The 23,727-nt window shown below is 38.8% G+C and overlaps 1 protein-coding gene across 1 annotated transcript; it reads right to left on the bottom strand.

Moving 5' to 3' along the window:
* Nucleotides 1-530: 530 nt before the first annotated feature.
* Nucleotides 531-15,641, bottom strand: LOC117715381 (C-type lectin domain family 6 member A-like). The gene is made up of 6 exons (XM_076940532.1): nucleotides 15,480-15,641; nucleotides 14,895-14,984; nucleotides 7,606-7,707; nucleotides 4,126-4,292; nucleotides 3,034-3,146; nucleotides 531-1,048 (listed from the first exon to the last, which is right to left on the bottom strand). The coding sequence occupies exons 1-5, from the start codon at nucleotides 15,502-15,504 to the stop codon at nucleotides 3,078-3,080; spliced, it is 453 nt and encodes a 150-aa protein (XP_076796647.1). The 5' UTR covers nucleotides 15,505-15,641; the 3' UTR covers nucleotides 531-1,048; nucleotides 3,034-3,077.
* Nucleotides 15,642-23,727: the final 8,086 nt, after the last annotated feature.

The raw sequence follows: 23,727 nt of genomic DNA, 5'->3' as shown, positions 1-23,727 counted from the left end.
GTCTAAATTGTAATCCAGGATTGTCCTTTAACATCACATAAACAACACACAAAACAGAAATACTGCATGTTGGTGGCTGGGGCTGCTGCTTTTTTTGATTCATTAGAGAGATTAAATGGGGAGATAATCTGTAAAATATTACAATAATTACTTACTTACTAATTTATCAAATTATCTCAGGAATTAGACTGAAGAATGCATAGTTGTAAAAGGCTGGGTGCTGGGAATCTTTGACATGTTGATGAAGGGCACAAACTGGCAGATAAAATAAAAGTTAATACTTAGATTCATGGTACAATAAAATGACAACAGTTACCACCATCCTGTGTATCTGAATTTTCTTTAAATGATCATAATTGCTCTTAACACACACAGACAAACACACACACACACACTCACACACACATAATATGGCAATGATGTTAAGTAATGCAAGGTATTGTTTACCTACTTTGGATAATTATTTCACAGTAAATATGTATGCATATTTCAGAGTAAATATGTGTGTATATTAATCCAGACACTACAACTTAAATATATATAATTTTACTTCTCAATAAAACCAAAGGTAAATTAAAAAACAGAAAAGCAGATAGATCAAGAGAACATATCAAAAAATGACATGAGTAAATGAAATGCTGAGGAGTTGGCAGAAAGGCTCCATATGTGCCCCAAAGGGTCACTGTATAGTATCTAGCATGTCGAAAATTCTTAATGAAAGTTCATTTCATGACAAAGTACATGGATGAATATGCAAGGATATATGTGCAGCACTGTTTTCATATGCATGACAATTGCTTCTCACTTAAATTCTGTGGACATCACTTCAACTTGGAGAACTTCCCAGGTAGATGAGTAATGGTACATAACAATGAAATCAAATGTTTATGGAGAATGTGGCATTCATAAGTATGTTTTCTTCATCTGACAAACTGACTTCGTTTTATAATTGCAAGGGATATCATTCCAGCCCCATCCAATATTAAGACGATGATCTAATATAACACATTGTTCATTGTCACTGTTGGGCTCACCTTTGTGCCAGAACCTAAAAGGAATGAAAGAGTATCAGGGTGTTTTCTAAAATAACACTTGAAAAAAAGGAAGTAAGAGGAAGCAAGTCTGAGGATGAGATTGGAATTTTTGGAAACCAGATTCAAGTATGTAAAAATCAAGTGTTCTTCATCACCCATATCTCACACTTCCCTGGATAACAGGGACCACAACACTCGGTGTTCTTTCTGTTTATTATTTAACTGTTCTTCCAGCACCCATCCCAGAGGCTATTTCTTCAATGCTCAGTCTTCATATCAGGGGACAGTCAACCCATTGCTCTTATTTAGATGTTGAAAAGGTCTCTTCTTTCTCTCATGTTTTAGTAAAGCTTTTCCATTAAACAAAAGAACTATTTTAGAGACTGCAGAACTAGTTGAAATCTCCAGATAATCTGTTTATTTCTGTCATTAAGAACAAATAATTTAAAATTCTGAATTCCTAGTTGTCTTCTCTGAAATTTGATAACAATAACCTCACTATTGTTGCAGGATATTTGATCACACTTTGAGTCCCATGATTGTGAACTGGAAAAACCTGTTTCTAGCTGTAGTGTTGCTCAGTCTTTAATCCAAGAACTTTCTGGAGATGGTGCAATGGCTCAGCAGTTAAAAGCCATAACTGCTCTTCCAGAGGTCCTGAGTTCAATTCCCAGCAACCACATGGTGGCTCACAAACATCTATAGGGAGTCCTGATGCCCTCTTCATGCAGGTGAATGTATAGGAAGCAGAACACTCATACGTTAAATAAATAAAATTTACCAAAAAATAAAAAAAAGAACTTTCTGTTTATTATAACCAAGTTGTGGTGTGGCTCAGTCTTAGCACACATCTTTAATTCAAGAGCCTTCTTCAAACAAGATTAAATAAAGTCCATCATAGAGAGGTAGAGAAAAAAACAAGATGACAGTGAGTGAACATAAGAACATACTATTGAGAGTGAGAGGTCGTCTGGAGGATGCATATGGGGATGCACAGAGAGTAAAGGAGCAACACAGAGTTGGTAGTGTATTTAAGAAAACATGGAAAAGAGACTTTTTCTTCTGGGACATAGGCTGAGTTTGAAGATCAGATGAGTGCTTTCTCTTCTTCTCTGAGATAGTAGGATTTCATCTTAGCATGTGGCTTCTGAGTCTTCATTGGTAAAATCAAATGTTTGAGATTTGTTTTAAACCACAACACACTACATATATCTCAAATCAAATATAAAAACAGAATATGGAAACATACTAAAGTCATAAGATTTTTTAAGTCATTACATAAGTATGAAATACAACAATATCAGATTGAAGGCTTTCGATTTATAAGAAATAATCAGTTATGATCTTGACACCAATTTTTCTTATAAAGATATAAATGAGGGCTAGACAGGTAGATCAGAAGTTAAGAGTGCTTCCCGTTCTTCCAAAAAAAAAAAAAATTGAGAGTTCTGTTCCCAGAACCCATATTGTCCAGGTTTCCTCCTATAATACCCAGATCCAGGGGATCCAAAACCCAAGTCTTTGGCCTCCACAAAAAAAAAAAAAAAAAAAAAAAAAAAAAAAAAAAAAAAAAAAAAAAAAAAAAAAAAAAAAAAAAAAAAAAAGAAAAAACAAAAAAAAAACAAATACAAATAGTAGTCCCTCACAGAAACACACATAGAGACACATGAATAAAAATGAATTAAAGTCTATTTTTAAAGATGTAGACGTTAAAAATGAAAGAAAAATAAGACACACCTAGGTGTAAAGACCTTGACTAGGTGCGCTGGTTTCTTATACTCTATACTCTTCAAACTGAATTTCCTCATCTCTACTGGGAATATCAATAATGTGTGTCTCATGGGACTCCTGTGATGAATAAATGGGGTAGGAAAAATGACTCTGTCTCCAGCAGTAGCACCAGGCGGGAGCTAGTTTAGTTTTATAATCAACAGCTGAACACCCCAAATTTGTCTCATGCTACAAGACCCAGGAGTCCTCTATTTAAGTCTATACTCACGTGACACTCTCATAGTACGGTGTCTGATCAACCCATCGCCATTGTCAATGACCCGTATCCCACAACCCTATAAAATAAGCAGCATGAATGTTCAGGATCCCGGTAATGAAATCCTAAGGGGAAACAAAGATACAGCTTTCAGCCTGGAATAAGTGATTTATTTTTCTCTTACAGAATTTCTTAAGATACCTTTTAAATAGTATTTTAATGATACAAAATTAAAGAGTACAATATGATGCACCTATGTAAATACATAATAATCAAATCCTACCTCATCTCTCTGAGCACTTAAGTAGTTTTCAAATTTGAGATTAATATCAATAATTGTACATTGTAGAGGTACGCTGTGATATTTTGACCAATTTTTTCTACTCACACAGAAATGAGACTGCAAAGGATCAAGAAATGAAAGAGCCCCCCTCCACCCTGGAGTGTATGTCTTCTCTCCTTCTTCAAGAGTATACTCCATGACACCAGGAGTGCACTTCCCCAAACCCCGACCTCCAGCCCTCCATCAGAGACCCAGAAATATACTTCTCCTCCAGATTATAAGGACACAGACAGTCATGACTCATGTTTTGAGAGTTCTGGAAAATAATCTCTTTCCATGATCATAATGAATTCTCATTCATTCTCACTCCCCTCCTTTCTTCACCAATACCATTCTAGATAATTATGTATGAGAGAATTTGATACATCTAATCATTCTCCATTCATAACTTCAGATAATTCATTTCTGATAGCTGGTCATGACCCTTCCAGTTTGGTACTGTTTCACTGATCCCTTCTGTGTAAGGCTGTTGATACTACAAGAAGCATTAGAGTGCAGAAATCACAAACTGTCTTTCACAGAATCATTTCATCCTTCCCTTCATCCTCATGTGCTGCATTTCTGATGCCATGGTCCCTTAAGGTTTAGTTCCACTGAAACAGGACCAAGGTGTAGAAGGCAAAAGCTGAAGCCACCACTCTATCCTATCTACTGGAAAGCCTTCTGCCACAGCAACATCACCTAAGTCAACAAAACTCCTTCTTAGTAGTAACAAGCAGACAGCATGCTAGGCTCATGCCCCAGTCTCTCCAAGAATGCACCTGTTCTTCCTTGCTATGGATCACCAGCAGATGAGCACCCATGCGGGAGCACTTCTCCTTACTCTCCAACCAAGATGATGCTGAGTCAGTTGAAGTAAGTGTGGAGACCAAGTAGCAGTGGGAACCAAACGGCTTCCAATCCTCTGGGCAACAGCTCCAGACTTTGTCTTTGGGGGAAGAAGGAAATGTAAGTGCAATGTAATAAAGTCATTTTAAAGCTGTTTGTGTGGAGACAGCACATGGAAGCTGGGACTCCCAACTGCTATCAGATGCCACAAGAGTTTCTTACCCTCAGGTGCCAAGATACCCAAGTCTGCCTCCATTATCTCTAATGTCAGGGCCCTTTGTCCAACTGGAGTACTGTCAGGAAAAGTAAGAAAAATGGAGTGGAAAGAACACCCAGACTCTGGGTATTTAAAGTAAGTCATCTGGGGTCTCACAAAAAAAAAAAAAAAGTTCTAGAAATAATTGTAAAATAGAATGCATAAGGAAGGTTAAAAATGCAAACAAAAATCAAATGTATTTAAACAAAATTTTTTGTATCTGTAATTATATGTTTTTTCATTTTGTAATAGAAAAATATTTAAGAGAATAATATTTTAAATATATTGATTATGGTAGAATGAAGGTGACAAAGAAATCAGTTAACTGGAGGAACAAAAGCTATAGAAATTGAATTAAATAACAGCAGAAAAACAGACAGAATGAATGAATGAATGCATGAAAGAAAGATAATCACCTATCATGATCTTTAATCTGACTAAAATAAATACAAAAAATTTGTAAAACACAAGAAAAATAAAACAAAGAATTGAGAAACACATTGTAGAAGAAATACAGATATACTCATAAACACATATATATCCCTATGTGTTTAAATGGAAATCAAAAATATGAAAGAGATGAGAAAACATCAGACAACAGGAAGAGATGGAAGAATGAATGGCCAAAGCATCCAGGGTTAAGTGAGCTACTAAGAAATTGCATTTTCATGATATAAAACCACACAGATCAAGGCTGGTCAAGGAATCCCAGTAGGAGAAAAGGGGTCCCATGAGCAGAGGAAGCCTGCTTTTTCTGAAGGGAAATAGGGGAGCAGTAGATCTGGGAAAAAAGCAAGGTGTTAGGATAGGGGAAATGGAAGATGGGGAAGCTTCAGTTAGGATGTGTTGTACCAAAGAAGAATAAATGTTTTCTAAAGATTGAGATGATAAAAAAGAAGGTATGTTTTTAAATATCATACCTGAAGTAGACCATCAGGTGAAGTCAACAGTCTATCATACTTTTAAATTTTAGACCCTGTGTACAGTGTGATTAGACTAGAATTTCACACCTGTCATCCACCTCCTCGAAAATAATTCCTCAAATGTTAATAGAGGAATATCATAGAAGATAGCAGATTAGTCATCTTGCTGATCAGAACAATTGAAAACAAAAATCTTCTGAAGACATACTACAACCAAGAGAAGACTAAAGAGTTGTAACAGTAAAATACAACATGGTGTCCCAGATGCAAGTCTAAAAATCATAAACTTCAATCAGGATTAACATCAGTATTAACTCACTAGTTATTGCTCATGTAGGGTACAGTGTTTATACATGTAGGGTTAACACAAAATGTTTATATCATCACATAAAATCTTCTGTAAATTTAAAACTGTTCTCAGGAAACCTATTAAAGTGTTAGGTAATTCATATTCATGACACAAGGCTTTATCTTCTTCATTAAACATATAATATATACTTAGTATTGAGAGGACCTAACCCTCTCCATTGTACAACAGGCAGGCAGTTTAGGCCTTAAGGTTCAGTTTTGCAAAGAAGTAGAAAAGGCTTCGCAGAAAAAAATCACAGACAATAGGCCATTAATCAGTAACCTAGCTGACAGAGAGAGTCAAACCAAGGACTAAGACAGTTCCTGGAATTTCTCTATGGCCTGACCAAAAATGGTAAAACTTAATTAGCAACCAATCAAAAATGCACTACTATAATACCTGCTTACCTAAACAATCCTATAAAAATAAACTGATTCTTTGAAGTTCCTCTAACTGCACTTAAAGAGGAGTCTGCAAGCTTATCTACTCATCTCCATGTTGGAATGAACGCTGACCCTGCATGCTGGCAGTTTCTACAAAACAAATACTCCTAATTTTTGCATATTGTTTGAGTCTGGGGTCTTCCTTCAGTGATTATTGAACCCTTATAGTCTATATAATATATATTATATATATATTAAGTATACATAAAATGAGATGAGAAACAGCAAGTGTACAGAGATGGTTCAGAATGACAGAAGCTAGAGAAATATAAGAATAACAGAATCCTTTTCACACACAAGACTTGTGAAGACAAATGGAGGCAGACATGTCAGAATTTTAAGTCTGATGTAAATGTTCATGTGCACGCCACCTCTTAATATGTGCCTCCTCAGAATCTATTGCAAACATCAGACAACTGAGGCAGACATCTCCTACTCACATGTAGGCCCTTCCAGACAGAACAGATAGGCAGCCTGCCTATGGAACACTCTTAGTCCCTCAGGTCCAAAAGGCACAATCCTCCACCATCCCTCCACCACCACCACTTTGCCTTGTCCCTGACCCCAACTCCAGACTCTATCCCCTGCACAAGTGCAAGCAGAAGAACAGTAGAAAAACTCAGACTGAGACTCACTGCTAGATCAGAAGCCAGGGCAAATGCCAGAACTCCAAATAGACTGCCAACCCTTGAACCTCCTCCACTCTCATTGTGCACCCCAGACACTACCCCCAATGTCCTCTTTCCTACTCAACACTCTGTCCCAGCCACAACTCTAATGAAGAACCCTTGTGCAACAAGGGACCATGGCTGCCTTGAGAAATCCAACTCCCAACTCAGGCAGAGAACCTCTCCTCAACCACACCCTACACAGACCAGAAGACCAGAGATGAAACAGAAACCAGGAAATAAAACATCCATCCAACAAAGACATACTCAGACTTGTTCCAGCTATCACATAGTAGAGCAAACCCTGGATATCCCAACACAGCTAAAGCATGAGAAAAAGACCTCAGAATCAACCTTATGAAGATGATAGATGTAAGAAAAATAAATAATACCTTAAATAAATCAAGAAAAGCCAAACAAAACACATACACACTACACACTTACACATACACACAAACCATACACAAAAAGACTACATATACACAATTATACTCACCACAAGCACACATACACAAACACACACACTCACATACACACACAGTATAATAAATCTTAAACTCAATCTTGATCATAACTTCTTCCTCTCACTCCTCTTCTCTCTCTACTTTTCCTCCCTCTCTCTCTCTCCTTCTATCTCTCCATCTCATTATTCATCCCTCTCCTTCCCCATTTTTCTCCCCCCTCCCTCCCTTCTCCCATCCCTTTTCTTCCCCAATGCATCCCTTCTCTCACCTTCCCCCATTCATCCAAGTCTAGGGAAATAGTGTAACTCACCTGACACCACAGTCCCTTCACTGAAGCAGGTGAAACTGGAATAGTTTGTGTAAAATTCAGACAGTCTCCTACTGGGCTTGTCCATTGTAAACTGGTAAGTCACTGTTAAGGATGAAGAAAATGAGCATGCACATAGCCATTCCTGGAGCCTCCTGTCCTCTACCTGGGCCAGGCCTCTCCGGCCTCTATACCTCCCCAACTTTATGTCCCAAGTGGATGCATATAATCTGAGCAAAGGGCCCAAGAAGCCTAGAAAAGCCCAAGACACAGAGCAGGACTTTCTTTTTTAACAACTACAGTCTCTCAGTTAGGTCCAGTGCTCACTCATCTGAAATAAAAGGCTTAGGACTTTGGAGAGTCCCTGCAGTTGAGCACTTGAGAGGGGCCTATGAGCAGGCCAGGTGGTTAAAACTACAGGAAAGGGTGAAGTCAGAGCCCCTGTGGCCACACAGAAATACTTCTGAGAGCCAAGGTGAGCAAGCACAGAAATCTCTCTGGCAGGTTTGTTGCACTCACTGGGTAAAACTGCCCCTTCCTGTCAGTGCCCCAGCCAGTGGCCTGGCCCTTTAATGCTTGGCTCACAGGTCAGAGAATGGCTGCAGTCCTGCACAGACTGAAGCTCCTAGGGGTCTTTGGCCATGACAGAAGCTCAAGACTGAAAAGCTGACAAGGAGATAGCAAGGAAAATGCTTATAGGAAATCCCAGGAGGAAAGACTTTTAAAAATATAAAGTGCAAAGTAGGATATTAAGGTAGAAAGCAGCAAAAGAAAAATAAGAAAATACACCTAGAAAGTAAAGTCACTGAAGGAGGGGAAGACAGAGAAATATTGTGAAAGATGCACAGTTGCTAAAGAGACAGAAGATAAACTGAACATAACAGTAAGAAGAAATATTAAGTTTGAAAGTAATAAAATTAATTCTCCAAAGGAAGGAGAGAAATAGGTAAAAATGTTTTGTGTACCTCCTTCTGTTTCAAATCTGTGTGCGGGAGCAGATCCTGTGCTCAAGCTCTCACACTGCCATGCCCACACCCAAAGAGAGCTTGACCCTAGGAGTTCTGACTCACTCAGGCTCACAGGTGAGTCCCTTCACCCCAATACTTGGCCTAACTGAGACTCCCAGGGCCAGGAGGACACAGGACCTTCTGCTTCTCAGGAGACACACATTCCTTCAGGTTCATATCTGCTCCCAAGAGTAGATCCTGTGCTTCAGCCCCAGCCAACCCATCTAACCCCAGAGAGAGTTTGACCCTACAGGGGTTTTGACACAGCCAGGTACACAGATTAGGCACTTCAGACCCTTCCAGACCCAGGGACAACCTGGCACAATGAGGCCCACATTACCAGGCTCACAGGAGAGACAGGCTCAAGTCAGAGTAAGACCAGTTAACACCAGAGATAACCAGATGACAAGAGGCAAGTGCAAGAACATAAGCAACAAAACCAATGCCACTTAGCAAGATCAGACCCAGTTCTCCAACCACAGCAAGCCCTGGATACCCAAACACACCTGAAAAGCAAGACTCTAATGTAAAATCCAATAAAGAAACTTGAGGCAAACATAAGCAACACCCTTCAAGAAATACAGGCACCCCTCTACCTGGCCCTTCTCCCTGGAGCACACTCATAGCTGGTCTGCTTCCAGGAAGACACAATATTCAAACCCATCCCAGAGGATCTGCTGCACTCAGAGCAGTTGGTAAGAACCCACCCTCAGGACCCAAAGTCCTAGAGATGCAGCTGGGAGACCAGCAGCTTACTAGAGACCCATCACACACCAAAACTTTGCCTTCCACAATACCACTCACCTTCAACCCCCTCTGCCTGACCATTCTAGCTGGGGCAGACTCATACCTGGTCTATTCCCAGGAAGACACCATATTCAAATCCAGCCCAGAGGATCTGCTTCACTCAGAGCAATTGAGGATCCACTGCATTCAGAGTAGTTGACTCCTAGCTGGTCTGCCCCCTTGAAGACACCATACTCTGACCAATTTGTATGGATTCCTTCCACTATGAGACTGTGCACTGAGCAGACCTAGGGCACTACCTATGCAATCAATCTCAAAATACCAGAGGAAGCTGTACTCTCAGATGGTCTAACACCCCCAGGATCACAAAGGAAGCTAGATTCCCAGGAGCTCTAACACACACAGGTTCATAGGATTACAGAGACAACTGGATTACAGAGGAAGTCTGACTCCCAGGAGCTCTGACAACAAGGATCACTGGCTCAGAGAGACAATTGGACTCTGAGGAGTTCTGATACAGCCAAGATAGGAGGAGAGACAGGCTCCAGTCAGAGACATTGAGTGAAGGTATAAAAAAAAAAAAAAAAAAAAAAAAAGGTGAAGGAATTGAACAAAACCATGCAGGATATAAAATGAAAGTGAAAACAATAAAGAAAGGGAGATTAGCCAGGAGATAAAAAAAAAAAAAAAAACTTAAGAAAGAGATCAGGAGTCATGGATGCAAGCATCACCAACAGAATATAAGAGATAAAAGAGAGAATTGCAGGTGCAGAAGATACCATAGAAAACACTGACAGAAAAGACAAAGAAAATACAAAATGCAAACTGCTCCTCAGCAAAAACATCCAGGAAATCCAGGACACAATGAGAAGAACAAACCTAAGGATTACAGGTATAGAAGAGAGTGAAGATTCCAAAATCAAAGGGCCAGTAAATATCTTCAAGAAAATTACGGAAGAAAACTTTCCTAACTTAAATAAAGAGATGCCCATGAACATACAAGAAGCCTACAGAACTCCAAATAGACTAGACCAGAAAAGAAATTTCTCCTGTCACATAATAATCAAAACACCAAATACACAAAACAAAGAAAAAATATTAAAAGCAGAAAGGGAAAAAAAGTCAAGTAACTTATAAAAACAGACCTATCAGAATTACACAAGACTTCTCACCAGAGACTATGAACACCAGAAGATCCTGGACAGATGTCATACAAACCCTAAGAGAACACAAACACCAGCCCAGGCTACTGTACCCAGGTAAAACTCTCAATGAACATAGATGGAGAAACCAAGATATGCCATGACAGAACAAAATTTACACAAATTCTTTCCAGAAATCCAGCCTTACAAAAAATAATAAATGGAAAACTCCAACACAAGGAGGGAAACAACACCCAAGATAAGGCAAGAAACTAACCTTCTTCCAACAAACTGAACAGAAGATAGCCACACAAACATAATTCCACCTCTAACAACAAAAGTAACAGGAAGCAACATTCGTGTTTCCTTAATATCTCTTAACATCAATAGACTCGATTCCCCAATAAAAAGACATAGACTAACAGACTAGATATGTAAACAGGACCCAGCATTTTGCTGCATACAGGAAACACACCTCTATGACAAAGACAGACACTACCTCAGAGTAAAAGACTGGAAAAAAATTTCCAAGCAAATGTCTACAAGAAACAAGCTAAAGTAGACATTCTAATATCAAATAAAATAGATTTCAACAAAAAGTTACCAAAAAAAAAAAAAGATGGGGAAGAACACTTCATACTCATCAAAGGAAAAAACCACCAAGATGAACTATATTAATTCTGAACATGTATGCCCTAAAGGCAAGGGCACACAGATTTAAAAAAGAAACATTCCTAAAGCACAAAGCACACATTGATACTTACCTAATAATAGTGGAAGACTTCAAAGTAATAACCAATATCAAATTAAATGGAGAGAAACTGTAAGCAAATCCACTAAAATCAGAAACAAGACAAGAATGCCCACTCTCTATTAGACAACAAAAGGAGGTCAAAGGAATAAAATTTGAAAAGAAAAAGTCAAAATGTCACTATTTGAAGATGATAGTATATATAAGCCAACACAAAACTTCTACCAGAGAGCTCATACAGCTGAAACACAACTTCGGCAAAGTGGCTGGATAAAAAATTAACTCAAACAAATCAGTAGCATTACTCTACACAAAGGATTCATAAAAAAGAAATTAGGGAAACAACACCCTTCACAATAGTCACAAATAATATAAAAATATCTCAGTGTGACTCAGCTTCTAAAGGAATGCAAATTGATCCATCGTATCTCCCTGTACAAAGCTCAAGTCCAAGTGTATCAAAGACCTCCAGTAAAACTAGATACACTGAATCTAATAGAAGAGAAAGTGTGGAAGAGCCTCAAACAGGTGGGCGCAGGGAGAAAGTTCTTGAACAGAACACCAATGGCTTATGCTCTAAGATCAACAATCAACAAATATGACCTCATAAAATTGACAAGGATCTGTTAGGCAAAGGACAAGTCAATAGGACAAAATGGCAACCAACAGATTGGGGAAAGATCTTTACCTACCCCACATTTGATAGAGAGCTAATATCCAAAATATACAAAGAACTCAAGAAGTTACACTCCAGAGAACCAAATAAACCTATTTTACAATGGAGTACACAACTACACAGAGAATTCTCCACTGAGGAATCTCAAATGGCTAAGAAGCACTTAAAGAAATGTTCAAAATTTTTAGTCATCAGGGAAATGCAAATCAAAACAACCAAGACTCCACCTCACACTAGTTAGGATAGCTAAGATCAAAAAGGCATGTGACAGCAGTTGTTGCTTAGGATGTGGAGAAAGAGAAAGAATACCATTGCTGGTGGTATTGAAAGCTGTTAAAACTACTTTGGAAATCAATCTGGAGGTTCTTCAGAAAATTGAAAATACTTCTACCTAAAGACCCAGATATACCACTATGGGCATATACCTAAAAGATACTCCAACATATAACAAGGACACATGCTTCACTATATTTATAGCAGCCTTATGTATAACAGACAGAAGCTAGAAAAAAACAGATGTCCCTCAAAGGAAGAATTGATACAGAAAATGTGGTATGTTTACACAATGGGGTACTACACAGCTATTAAAAACAATGACTTTATTAAATTCACAGGCAAAGGGTTGAAATTAGAAAATTCCTGAGTGAGGTAACACAGACATAAAAGAACATACATGGTGTGTACTCATTGATAAGTGGACATTAGCCCAAAAGCTCACAAGACCTATGACACAACACACAGACCATATAGAGCTTAAGAGAAAGAAAGACCAGGGTGTGGATGCTTCAGTCCTGCACTGAGGGAGGAACAGGGTGATTGTGGGAGGTGGAGGAAGGGGGGACCTGGAAGGGAGAGAGGAGGGAGAGGAAATAAGGGGCAGTATCAGGTACTGGAGGGGACTTGAGAGAGAAACAGAGGGTCAGGATAGAATAAAGAGGTAGCAGAGGGAATGAGGAACTGGGGATAGACACTAGAGTGTCCCAGTCACCAAAGAAATGTGAGTTTCCAAGGACTCAAAAGGATTGGCTTTATCTGTGCAGAGAAGGGGGAGATAGAACCTTGGAGACCACCTCCAGTTAGATAGGCATTGCCCCTGGTAGAGGGATGGGCCATCACCAATCTCAAAGTTTTTAACCCAGAAATGTTCTTGTCCAAAGGAAGAACAGGGACAAAAAATGAACAGAGACTGAAAGAAGGGCCATAGGGGGACTGCCCCACCTGGGGATACATCTGTCTTTAGACACTAAACCCAACACTGTGGTCATTGGCAAGAGGCTCTTACTGACAGGAACCTAGTGTAGCTGTTCCTTGAGAAGTTTGGCCAGCAAATGACCAATGCAGATGTGGATACTTGGTGCCATACATCAGACTGAGTTAAGGGACCACTGTAGGAGAGCTGGTAGAAGGGCTGGAGGAGCTGAGGAAGATTACAACACATATAAAGAACAACATCAGCTGGCTGGACCACCCAGTGTTCCCAGGCACTAGACCCCCAACCAATGAGGGTATAGGGAGGGATCCATGGCTCCAGAGATATATGTAGCAGAGGATGACCTTGTCTGACATCAGTGGGAGGAGACAACCTTTGTCCTGTGGAAGTTTGATGCCTCAGCATAGGAGGATGCTAGAGTGGTGGGGCTGGAGAGTGTGGGTTGGCGTGGGAGCACTCTCTAGGTGGGTGGGGGAGCACCTTCAAAGAGGAGGGAGGAGAGGGCAGATGTGGGATGGGGGTTTGTGGAAAGGGATATCCCAGGAAGTGGGATATCGTTTGAGATGTAAACAAATGGAATGATTAATTAGAAAAAAAATGGTATGTTAATATAACCTAACATTTCCTGATAGCAGGTAGGAGTACTTTAAACATCTGGAGACATTTAAATAGAGTAGATATGATGAAGATGCATTTATATAAGTATGAAAGATTCAAAGAATAAATAAAAATTATTTTTAAGTTAACATTTTGTTCATGAGAGTGCACATTGAACAATGAGAAGGAAAAGAGTTTTTCTTCATCATTTCTAACAAATTTTTCTAGTTCATGTTTTGGGTCCTGAGATTCAGTTTCTCCTTGAAGAGTAAAATAACTATCCTTAACAACCACAAACCACCCACTTATGCCTGACTGTGCCAAGTAGAGCAGACTCTGCTTCAGTAAGAAAATGAGTTTGTCTCATCGCAGAGCAGACTGCACACACAAGACACTTGGTGTAAGTGATTCTCACTCCTTCCTGGACTGTGCAGTAACTACTGTAATCATCCTCACAGCAAAGGGAAAAGCACAATGCAGACTACAAAGAGCATCATCAAAACTTCTCACACAATAGACTTCAGATGCAGCTTCATGGCAGCAGGAAACAGGGCAGAAATATTTTATTACTTCAATCATCGCTAATTAATTTGGTTACTTTTTCCTCTCGTATTGAAGGGGGGGAAATCTCATATGAATCAAAGACTATAAGCAGCTGACATTATAAAATTGATTAGAGTTTCAATTCCAATAGAGAGATGTCATGACCTGAGCATGTGATTGCTGGTGAGCCCAATACTGGATGGCATCGTCACAGACAATGGTTATAAATACCATGTGTTAACAAAGCTGGTGAAGGAACCTTAGACATCTCAGTGGTCAAAAGATAGAGAAAACACAGATGAGGAAAGAGGTCAAGAAAAACATGATATTGCATGCAAAATTGGACCACATAAGGAGATCAAAAATACAGCTCCAGTCTTGGTGATAATGGAACACACCTTTATTCTCAGCCCTTGGAAAGCAGAGGCAGGAGAAATCATTATGATTTTGCATACAACCTGGTCCATGCAGAAAGTTCCAGGACAGCCTGGAATAAACAGAAAAACCTTGTCTTGGAAAACCAAAACCTAGCAAAGAAACAACAATAAAAGGCAAAACAAAATACATCCACAGAGTTCAGACAGTACCCAAAAGAGACACCAGTCAGTGAAGAACTTACCCACACAGCTCATGATGAAACAGGTGCTGAGGAGTAAGATGGAAATCACAGCAGCTGACCAGAGTTTCAGGGTCCAGTGGACTTCCTTCCCTATCAGACAGTAAGCAGATGTACTCACCATGGGACCAGAGAGCTTAGAGCAAATAATAAAAAAACAGGCGAAATGCTCAGAATGATTGTGAACGAAGCAGGAAAAAGCAGTCAATGCCCTAGAATGAATGGCCAAGTCAGCTCTGACGGGGACACACACACACACACACACACACACACACACACACACACACAATCTAGAAAAATTTCACCCTCAGGCACCAGCAATTCCATGTCCTAACGTCTTAAGTGTCACAGTCTTCCATTGAAGTCCTATATTCTTACATCCCCCTTTCAATGTTTGGTTTCTTGTTTTCTCAGTGACTGCCAGCTCTTAGATCTCACACTTCCTTCAGATCCCTGTGGCTCTGCTGTCTTGGCCCACTCCATCACTTCAGCCTGCCCACTTGTCTTCATCGTTACCTCAGGCAGCTGCTTATCACATCATAGACTCCCATTGTGTCCTATGGACCATGACAGGAATGTTCACCCTACCTTGTAGCTTTCTTTCCCGAACCATTACTGAGGTCTATGTGCAGAATGTCAAGGGCTTCTTGTATCTGACTCTCCAAGATATGACTCAGGGACTTGTTTCTTTCAAAGAGGCCAGAGCTCAGAGTCAACCTCCACATGCTCTGAGCTTAATGACACAGAGATGCTGCACACACGGAAGTCACAGTCTGCGCTTACCGCTAGTGATTTAAGGATGTAGAAAAGAGGAAATTGAGAAACATGCCTGAAATTGTTTGGAAACCTCTGACTAGATTCTTCTCATGACTTCTTCAGTTCCTAATATGGAAAGTCCTTTTACCTTAAAGAAAATGTACCTATAAACCATATTACAATTAAGTGTTCCTACAAAACTTTATGTGGGTAATGTAGTTCATATAAGGCTTAATTTATAATTGAAAATTATCCTAGAATGCAATTTTAAAAGATTGAATGGGTAGAAGTTAGATGTTATTAGTTAATGTAGTAAATAACAATAAGTTTATGTGTAGCCGGAAATATTTAAAAGCACCATTCGACACTTGCACCAACTACTCTCTGGACCCGGTGGTCTCACCACCTCCATGGATAGCCCCATGCAGCGACCATCCATCTCATGGTTCTCTTGATGCAGATTCTGCTCACATTCCAAGCCATCCACCCCCTGTGGTCAGCAGTCACAAATCCCAGTAACCCAGTAAAATCAAAACTCTAGAGGCTTGTATTTTATCAATCAAATTTAGATCAGTAAATTCTCACCCCACAAAATGTCCACACAATGAACTCAGAGCCAACTCATATTGATAAAAATTGCCCACCTAGATAAGAGAAATTGTCCTGCAATGTATCCATCCCTAATAATATATTCATAGCTACCTGTGGCTGTTTAAAGCCACGTGGAATCTGGATGTCTTTCTCTTCCTCCATTTCCTGCCTTCTCCCCATCTCTCCTATCTCTCTTCTCTTTGAAACTCTCCACCTGCCTTCCTTTTCCACTGCCCAATCACAATCTCTCACCTTATCTTGTGCCAGCCCTCATCTGCATATAGACAGCAATCCACATTCATGGATGACTGGAAAATGGTAAAGTGGTTGGTTGCCTTACAAGAATGAGGACCTGACTAGTGATCAGGGCCTACATAAAAATGTCGTGGATGGTGATATATGCTTGTAATCCAAACACTGGGGAGCAGAGACAGGTGGATCCCTGAGAACTTCTTCTCCAGATAGTCTAGACTAATTAGACATTCTCCAGAACCATGAGAGACCTTACCTCAGAGAAACTGAATGATGTTCCCAAGAATTATACCTGTTTGTCCTTGAGTTGGAAAAGAGAAAATAAAAAGAATATATGATTGCTCCTCAGGGGTTGAAATTTTTATTATAGATATAATAAGTAAGATAATAGCCACAGGCATTGGGAATGGTCCACAATGAACCAGTCCATGACTATAGTTGGAGGGATGGCTTGAGATCCAGAGGCCAAGACACCAGAAGTGAGCCCAGAGACCAGGAGAACAAATGGGCCACATAGCCAAAATGGCTGGGTGATATAGGAAAAGGAATCTGAGAGAAGGGATTCGTCCCAGTCCCTGAGCTGGAGAACTTAGAATAGAGGCAGGCTATGCCAGCCAGGGGTAGGCACTGCCAGGTACTGGAAATGCTGAGACAGGCTGGTGAACAGCATCTGCTTTAAATGTATGTACCTCAGTTCTCTGTTTGTCCCAAGTTGGAGACCTAGCTGTCTTCTATTTACACGTAGGTGCACACGAACATGCACACATGTATATACATACATTTAAAAAGTAATACACATAAGTATTACTCAGAAGTGGTATTCTATGATGTAAAGGGCATTGTGATGTACATTTTGCTGTATTATGGCTCTTTTGAATGTGATAAAATGGTATTTTAATTATGATTATTGTGACTATATTTTTGATGATACTAACTCCATTTTACCTCCCTCTTATCACACAGGCTGTAACTAAGGCAAATAACTGATCTATCATCATAGGCAATCATATTGATGACTGTAAATCAATATGCAAATGAGACTCATGGTATCTAAGCTTTTTAGGTGTGACATTTCCTTATTCCATAGTGACAACTGTATTCAGATTGGCATGTGTAACACAACTCTTGAGTCTACAATTCCCCCCTCAACTGTAAGTACGGGAACTCTGTTGTAACAAACGAGTCCTTCTCTTTAATGCTGATGACTTGAGGACACACTGGGCCTTTTCCATTGTTATCATGGAAGGGACTGATCTCTGGAACCAGCCTCAGAATTTCAATCATGAGTCTATGTTTAGTTCATTTCTAATGCTGTGTGATCAACTACTTTTCTTTGACTAATTTTGCCTATATATCCACATATTCCTTTCTCTTATTTTTGTGTGTTTTCCCTTTGTGTTTCTGAAAAACCAACTGATTTATTTGTAGACTGCTGTCATGTGACATCCTCACTTGTCATTCGATTGGTGAGTAAAGAGCCTGCTCCTCTTGCAAGAGTTACCATCCTTAGGATTGAAATTGTTGCCAGGTAACAAGGACCCTGACTGAACTTGATGATCCAATATGACAAAACCTGACCTACATTGAGCACAAGTTGGTTGATAACAGTTTATGAGTTCTCTCATTAGGTTAGGAGAAGAAAAGAGTGGCATGCAATCAGAGGCAAGCTCCATACAGTCTGTTGTCTCTTCCTCCTTGTACATATTCTCTGCGACCTTCTATCCACTATCCTCACCAATACCTCCACATTCATAAGAAAGCAGTCTCCAATGGAACATGTATGATACTGGGATAAGGAACACACACACATATGGCTCCTGTCCTCAATTTTTAGCACAGAACTTCTGAAACTCTTTTGATCATAGCACATTTTCTGTGGCAATTTTTATGGGGATTTTTTAATTCCATAAATAGGTTCAAGCAATAAATATAACAGGAACAGCTTTTCTTAAATATAACAATTACATTTTAAGTAGGCCTTACTTTACACTAATGAGATGACCGTTATTGATCCCTAAGATTGTTGCAAAATAATATCAACCTTGTGATGTGACAAATAGGGAAAAGAGCTAAAGACTGAGTTGAATGACCACTAACCAATAAGAGACCTGCACAGAATGTCAAACCTAATTTAAACTCAATGAAGCTCTTCAAGTACTAGGATAGAGGTAGATAAGGATATAGATTTGATAAGTTTAGACATTTTTAAAGTCCTCAGACCTATTTACCATGGTTGTTTGAGATGTATTAACTCATAAGGGGAAAAGGAAGAAGTAATTATTGCCACCAAGGTATTATCAACTGTTTCCAGTTGGCATTGTATTGAGATGATTGGATGGCCAACAAGAGAAGACACTCACCTAAGATGTCCAGAGGCAAACTGCTCTCTACTTCCTACCCATCTCCAGTATATGCCCTTCTTACCCATCTCCAGCAATTGCTCCCCTAACTGATCTCTGTCAGGACCACTAACATCCTAAGCTCTAGTCTCTGCTAGGGACAGTCTCCAGGCTATGCTGGCATGCATTTTAAAAAACAATGCTGAAGCAAGTGAGCAAAGTGCAAGTGGAGAATGTCCTGAAATAAACTATAACATCAGACTGAAGAAAACAAGTTGGTAGGAGCATGATCAGAGTCATGGGTGAGCTCCAATCTGATGTGCAGACAAATGTAAAACATCTGAGTCTATTCAGAGAAATAGGCAGCATAGAAAAGTCTATTTGACCTTACAGAGGGAGATTCCCTAATGGTAGGGAAGGCATGGCAGCAAACAGAGTGGAAAGCTTGCGATCATATTTCCATCTCTATTCAGGAGGCAGAGAAAGAAAATTGAAGCTGGAAATAAAGTTGTAAGTTCTCAAAACATGTGTGCATGCAAATGTAAGCACATGTGTGTATACACATACACATGTGCACACACACACACAGGATGTACTTCTGTTTGAAAAGCTAAACCTCATAAAGGCTCACTCGACCAACATCCCCATCTGTGGACCAGGAATTCAAATACATAAACTTGTGGGTGATATTTCACTTTCAAACCATCACAACTAGTATTCTCACATTAATGCCATCCAGAGAGAGTAAATTAGAAGAAACACCAGGAAAAGAACTCCAAAAAGTATAATGCTTTGAGTAAGTTTTGCCCTCATAAACTCATGTGTTCAAATGCCTGGCCCACAGGAAGTGACATTATTAGGAGGTGTGTCCTTGTTGGAATAGGTATGCTCACGTTTGATTAAGTAAGTCACCATTGGAGTGGGTTTTGAGGGCCTATGGTCAAGCTCTACCCAGTGCAGTAGAATCTTCCTCCTGGCTGCCAAAGAGGGACAGTTTCCTCCCAGGTGCCTTTGGGTCAAGACGTAGATTAGCCCCTCCAGCAATGTCTTGTCATTATCATAATGGACTGAACCTCTGAAGCTGTAGGCCAGCAGCAATTAAATGTCTTCCTTTATGAGAGATGCCTTGGTAATGGATCCTGTCACAGCATGAAAAAAAAAAAAAAACAAGTATTCAAGCATGTTCAAATAAATAAAAGACAGTTAATGAGTTCCCATATGAATTCTGAGAGAATACAGAAAAAGAGCTGAATTAACTGAGGAACTATACAGCATATGAGAGAATTCAGAAGAATTCTGAATTTTGACTCCAGGTTAGGTCCACACACATTCAGAACCTAAAATACTAGAAACGAAAAATACAGTAAGTCAAGCAAAAGTCTCCCTCAGCAGGTGGAAAGCTTCATCAATAGATTGTATCAGTAACAAAACGGAATTTCTAAGCTAAATGACAAGGTGGAAAACTGGAAGATTCCAACAGGAACAAACTTAAACTAGTAAAATCTGAAGAGGCTTTTCAGATATTCAGGACAGAACAAAAAGAAAAATGGTAAAAACCATGGACATGAAAGTGTAGACACAATGTTATTGTGCACTGTGCGATTCAAAGGCTGATTTTTGTGGCTCTGTACCTGGTTGCAATCCTCATTCTGAGTATCTTCTGCCTCAATGTTTTATAAGCATTGCTCCCATTTATTTCATAATTTGAAAATAAAAGCCAATCAGCCAGTGACTGAGCAGGAGGGACAATAGGGTTGGTCTTCCTCCTGGCAGGGGAGGAGGAGAGAAAGAAGTGGGAACAGAGTCCATAAGGAGAGTCCAGGAGAGACCATGAGAAAACATTAGAATTAGAGAAACCATAAGATGCACCTATCATGGGAATTTTGGCTGCGAGGTAGCCATATTCCCTTAGAGAATTAAAATGGAGTAATACTGCTCAGTTGTTATGCTTTTATAAATAAATATATTTATAAATTATTTATATATAGTGGTACAGTCTCAATTATTTGGGAGCTAACCAGCTGCTAAGAGAAAAACTAACACACCTATAAAATGCCATGACAACGAAAGAAAATTTCATTCTAAAAACACATAAAATATTTTCACAAAAAAAAAAACTGTAGCCAAATATTTTCCAAAATTTAAAGAATGTTTGGCAATCCAGATACAGCAAGCATATGAACAGTAGACAAACTCTAAAACAATCATCCTTCATCATAACATAATTAAATCACTGAATAAAAAAGAATAAAGAAAGTATGTGGAAAAGCAAAAGAGAAATACCAAGTCACATCTAAAGGCAAGCCATTCAAAATAGGGGCAGAAGTCTCAACAGAATTTCGATGGTGGGAGAGATTGAAATTATATATTTCAAGCTCATGGAGACATTGGCTAACATACTACAATGCCCATTAAAACTGTCTGTCACAATAGAAAGAAGAAGAAAAACTCTTCGTGAAAACAGACTAAAAGAATTCATGACACTAAGACAGATCTAGAGAAGATATTCAACAAACTCATGAGGCCATGATAAAGAGAAAACAGTATTAATATAGGTAAGACAGGAATAGGAAACTGTCACATACTACAATGTCAACAAAAATGACAAAAATGTATATAGTTTTATAATAACTCTGAATATTAATGCTCTAAAATCCTGCAATAAAAAGGCACAGATTACACACCCTGTAGAGGATTCAACAGAAATGCAGATGTGAGGTGGTGAGTGCATTTGATTCCAGGTTAGGTCCACACACATTTAGAAGGTCTACATCTCCAAGAGGCTTCAGCAAAAGCTGCAGATCCATCATGTAGACCACTCCAGAATCAGGGTAGGAAACTTCAACTGAAGTGTTAGACCCAGAAATTAAGCAGATCCAAAACCAGCACTGAGACTGGATCAGTATTAAAAACTATCTCGACTATAAAAACCCAGGACTGAATTAATTTCTCATAGAATTCTGATAACTTCAAAGAACTAAGACCAGTGCTTGACAAATTGTTACATAAATAAAAAAATTTAAAAGGAAAGGATGACTTCCCAATTCGTTTCATGAAGTTAATATTACCCTAATAACAAAACTGAAGAAAGACACACAAAAAAAGAAAACTACAAAATAATCTCTCTGGTGTGTATAGGTATAAAATTGTCAATAAAAAACTAGCAAACTGCTTTCAAGGTCACATCAAAAGATAGTGCACCATGACAGTCAGTTGCATTACAGACATGCAGGGATGGTTCAACATATGTAAATCTACAGATGTTATCCAACACATAAATAAACACAAAGATACAAACATTTTGATTTCTGCATCTCCTTAAATGTCCATTGGCTTCTTGTTCTAATTCAAATATCTAGTATTCTCTTCCTTAGTTCTCTTTGTTAAATGCACTGGTGTTAAATTTCTCTACAAGATTAACCAGAGGAGACTGCCTTGGTTCCTTTTCCTGTTATTGTGATAAAACATCCTGACAAATGAACTTACGTGAAATAGGTTTTGTTTGGCTCACACTTCAAGGGTATAATCCATCTTCATGGGAAAATCTTAGAGCCATTAGTCACAAGGCAGAAGCAGAGGATAATGAATGTTATCCTTTGTTCACCATCAGTGTTATCAGTGTTCACCATCTTTCTACTTTAAAAAATTACTTTATGCATATGAGTGTTTTACCTTCCTATACATCTATGTACCATGTGCATTCCTGGTGCTCTTGAGGCCAGAAAAGGATGTGGGACAGGTAATCAGTAAATCAATTAATAATAATTAATAATTAATAATAACAAATGTTTCATTAAGAAATACAAGATTTTAATTTGGTAGTATGCCTAGAAACACCTGTTAGAAAGGTGAGGCAGAAGAATTATGGACAGGATCAATTTACACAACAGCTATCAAGCACAAAGACATCTTCTGGGGGAGAGGATGCTGATGGAGGATCTGAGGACCCCTGGAACAGAGATGGTATTTACTGAGATTAAGAAGACAGGTGAATAAATGGACTTAGTGCCTTGCCTTAAAGAGACTATGTATGACTGATATCCACTGCCTTCTTACTACAAACTGATTGTCTCATAATTTTAACCCATACCATGTTTTAATTCATACATCAGAATTCAGATCATGAAGGTCTAGCAGGATATGTTGTTGGATTTGAGCAAAATTGGCTCATGGTAAAGTGAGTATGATCCTTTTATAAAATGGCAATTCCAGCTTAGAGAGTACTATTTCTGCTTTCTTTTAAAAAAAAAAATTGACTTAATTAGTAATGTTCAATATTCCACAAAGAAGGAAATGTTGCCTCAGAGGCTTCCACAGTTTGATTTCACATATTGACTTATGTAACTGGTCACATAAGCATGTCTGAAGTAGATTAGGGCTAAGGAAGATTTGCCTGTGTTTCTCTTTGTCACACTTAGCTTGCTACAGGAAATGTTTGAAAAGAAGAAAACAATTGTCTGTATTATTCTATTTTATGCCAATTTAATCAGAATTTTTTGGGTCAAAACATGCTAAACTTTACTTACTGAAAAACATTTCACTATGGTTTTTTTTTAATATCTAATAAAATTACTTAATATTTCTCGTATTTTACACTAGGTATGTAAGGTCACTTTTTTTAAGTCAGCACTGTAGCTACATTAGCAGGTTGGGCTGTTTTTCATTCTTTATTTATCTAAGTCTAAACTGTAATCCAGGATTGTCCTTTAACATCACATAAACAACACACAAAACAGCAATCACTGCATGTTGGTGGCTGGGGCTGCTTTTCATGATTCATTAGAGAGATTAAATGCAGAGATAATCTGTAAAATATTACAATAATTACTTACTTAATAATTTATCAAATTATCTCGGGACTTAGAGTGAAGAATACATAGTTGTAAAGGGATGGGTGC

The sequence above is a fragment of the Arvicanthis niloticus genome, chromosome 9 (assembly GCF_011762505.2).
Source record: "Arvicanthis niloticus isolate mArvNil1 chromosome 9, mArvNil1.pat.X, whole genome shotgun sequence".
NCBI classification, from domain to species: Eukaryota; Metazoa; Chordata; class Mammalia; order Rodentia; family Muridae; genus Arvicanthis; species Arvicanthis niloticus.
The sequence above is the reverse complement of the archived record's forward strand: the minus strand, read 5'-3'. Positions and strand labels throughout refer to the sequence as shown.

Coding starts and splice junctions, on each gene's coding strand:
- LOC117715381 (XM_076940532.1), bottom strand. CDS start 15,504: ATGGTTCGGGAAAGAAAGCTACAAG. Junction 14,985..15,479: donor TCGGGAAAGAAAGCTACAAG/GTAGGGTGAACA, acceptor ACTGTCTGATAG/GGAAGGAAGTCCACTGGACC. Junction 3,147..4,125: donor TCCATAGCAAGGAAGAACAG/GTGCATTCTTGG, acceptor GTTTCCCCTTAG/GATTTCATTACCGGGATCCT.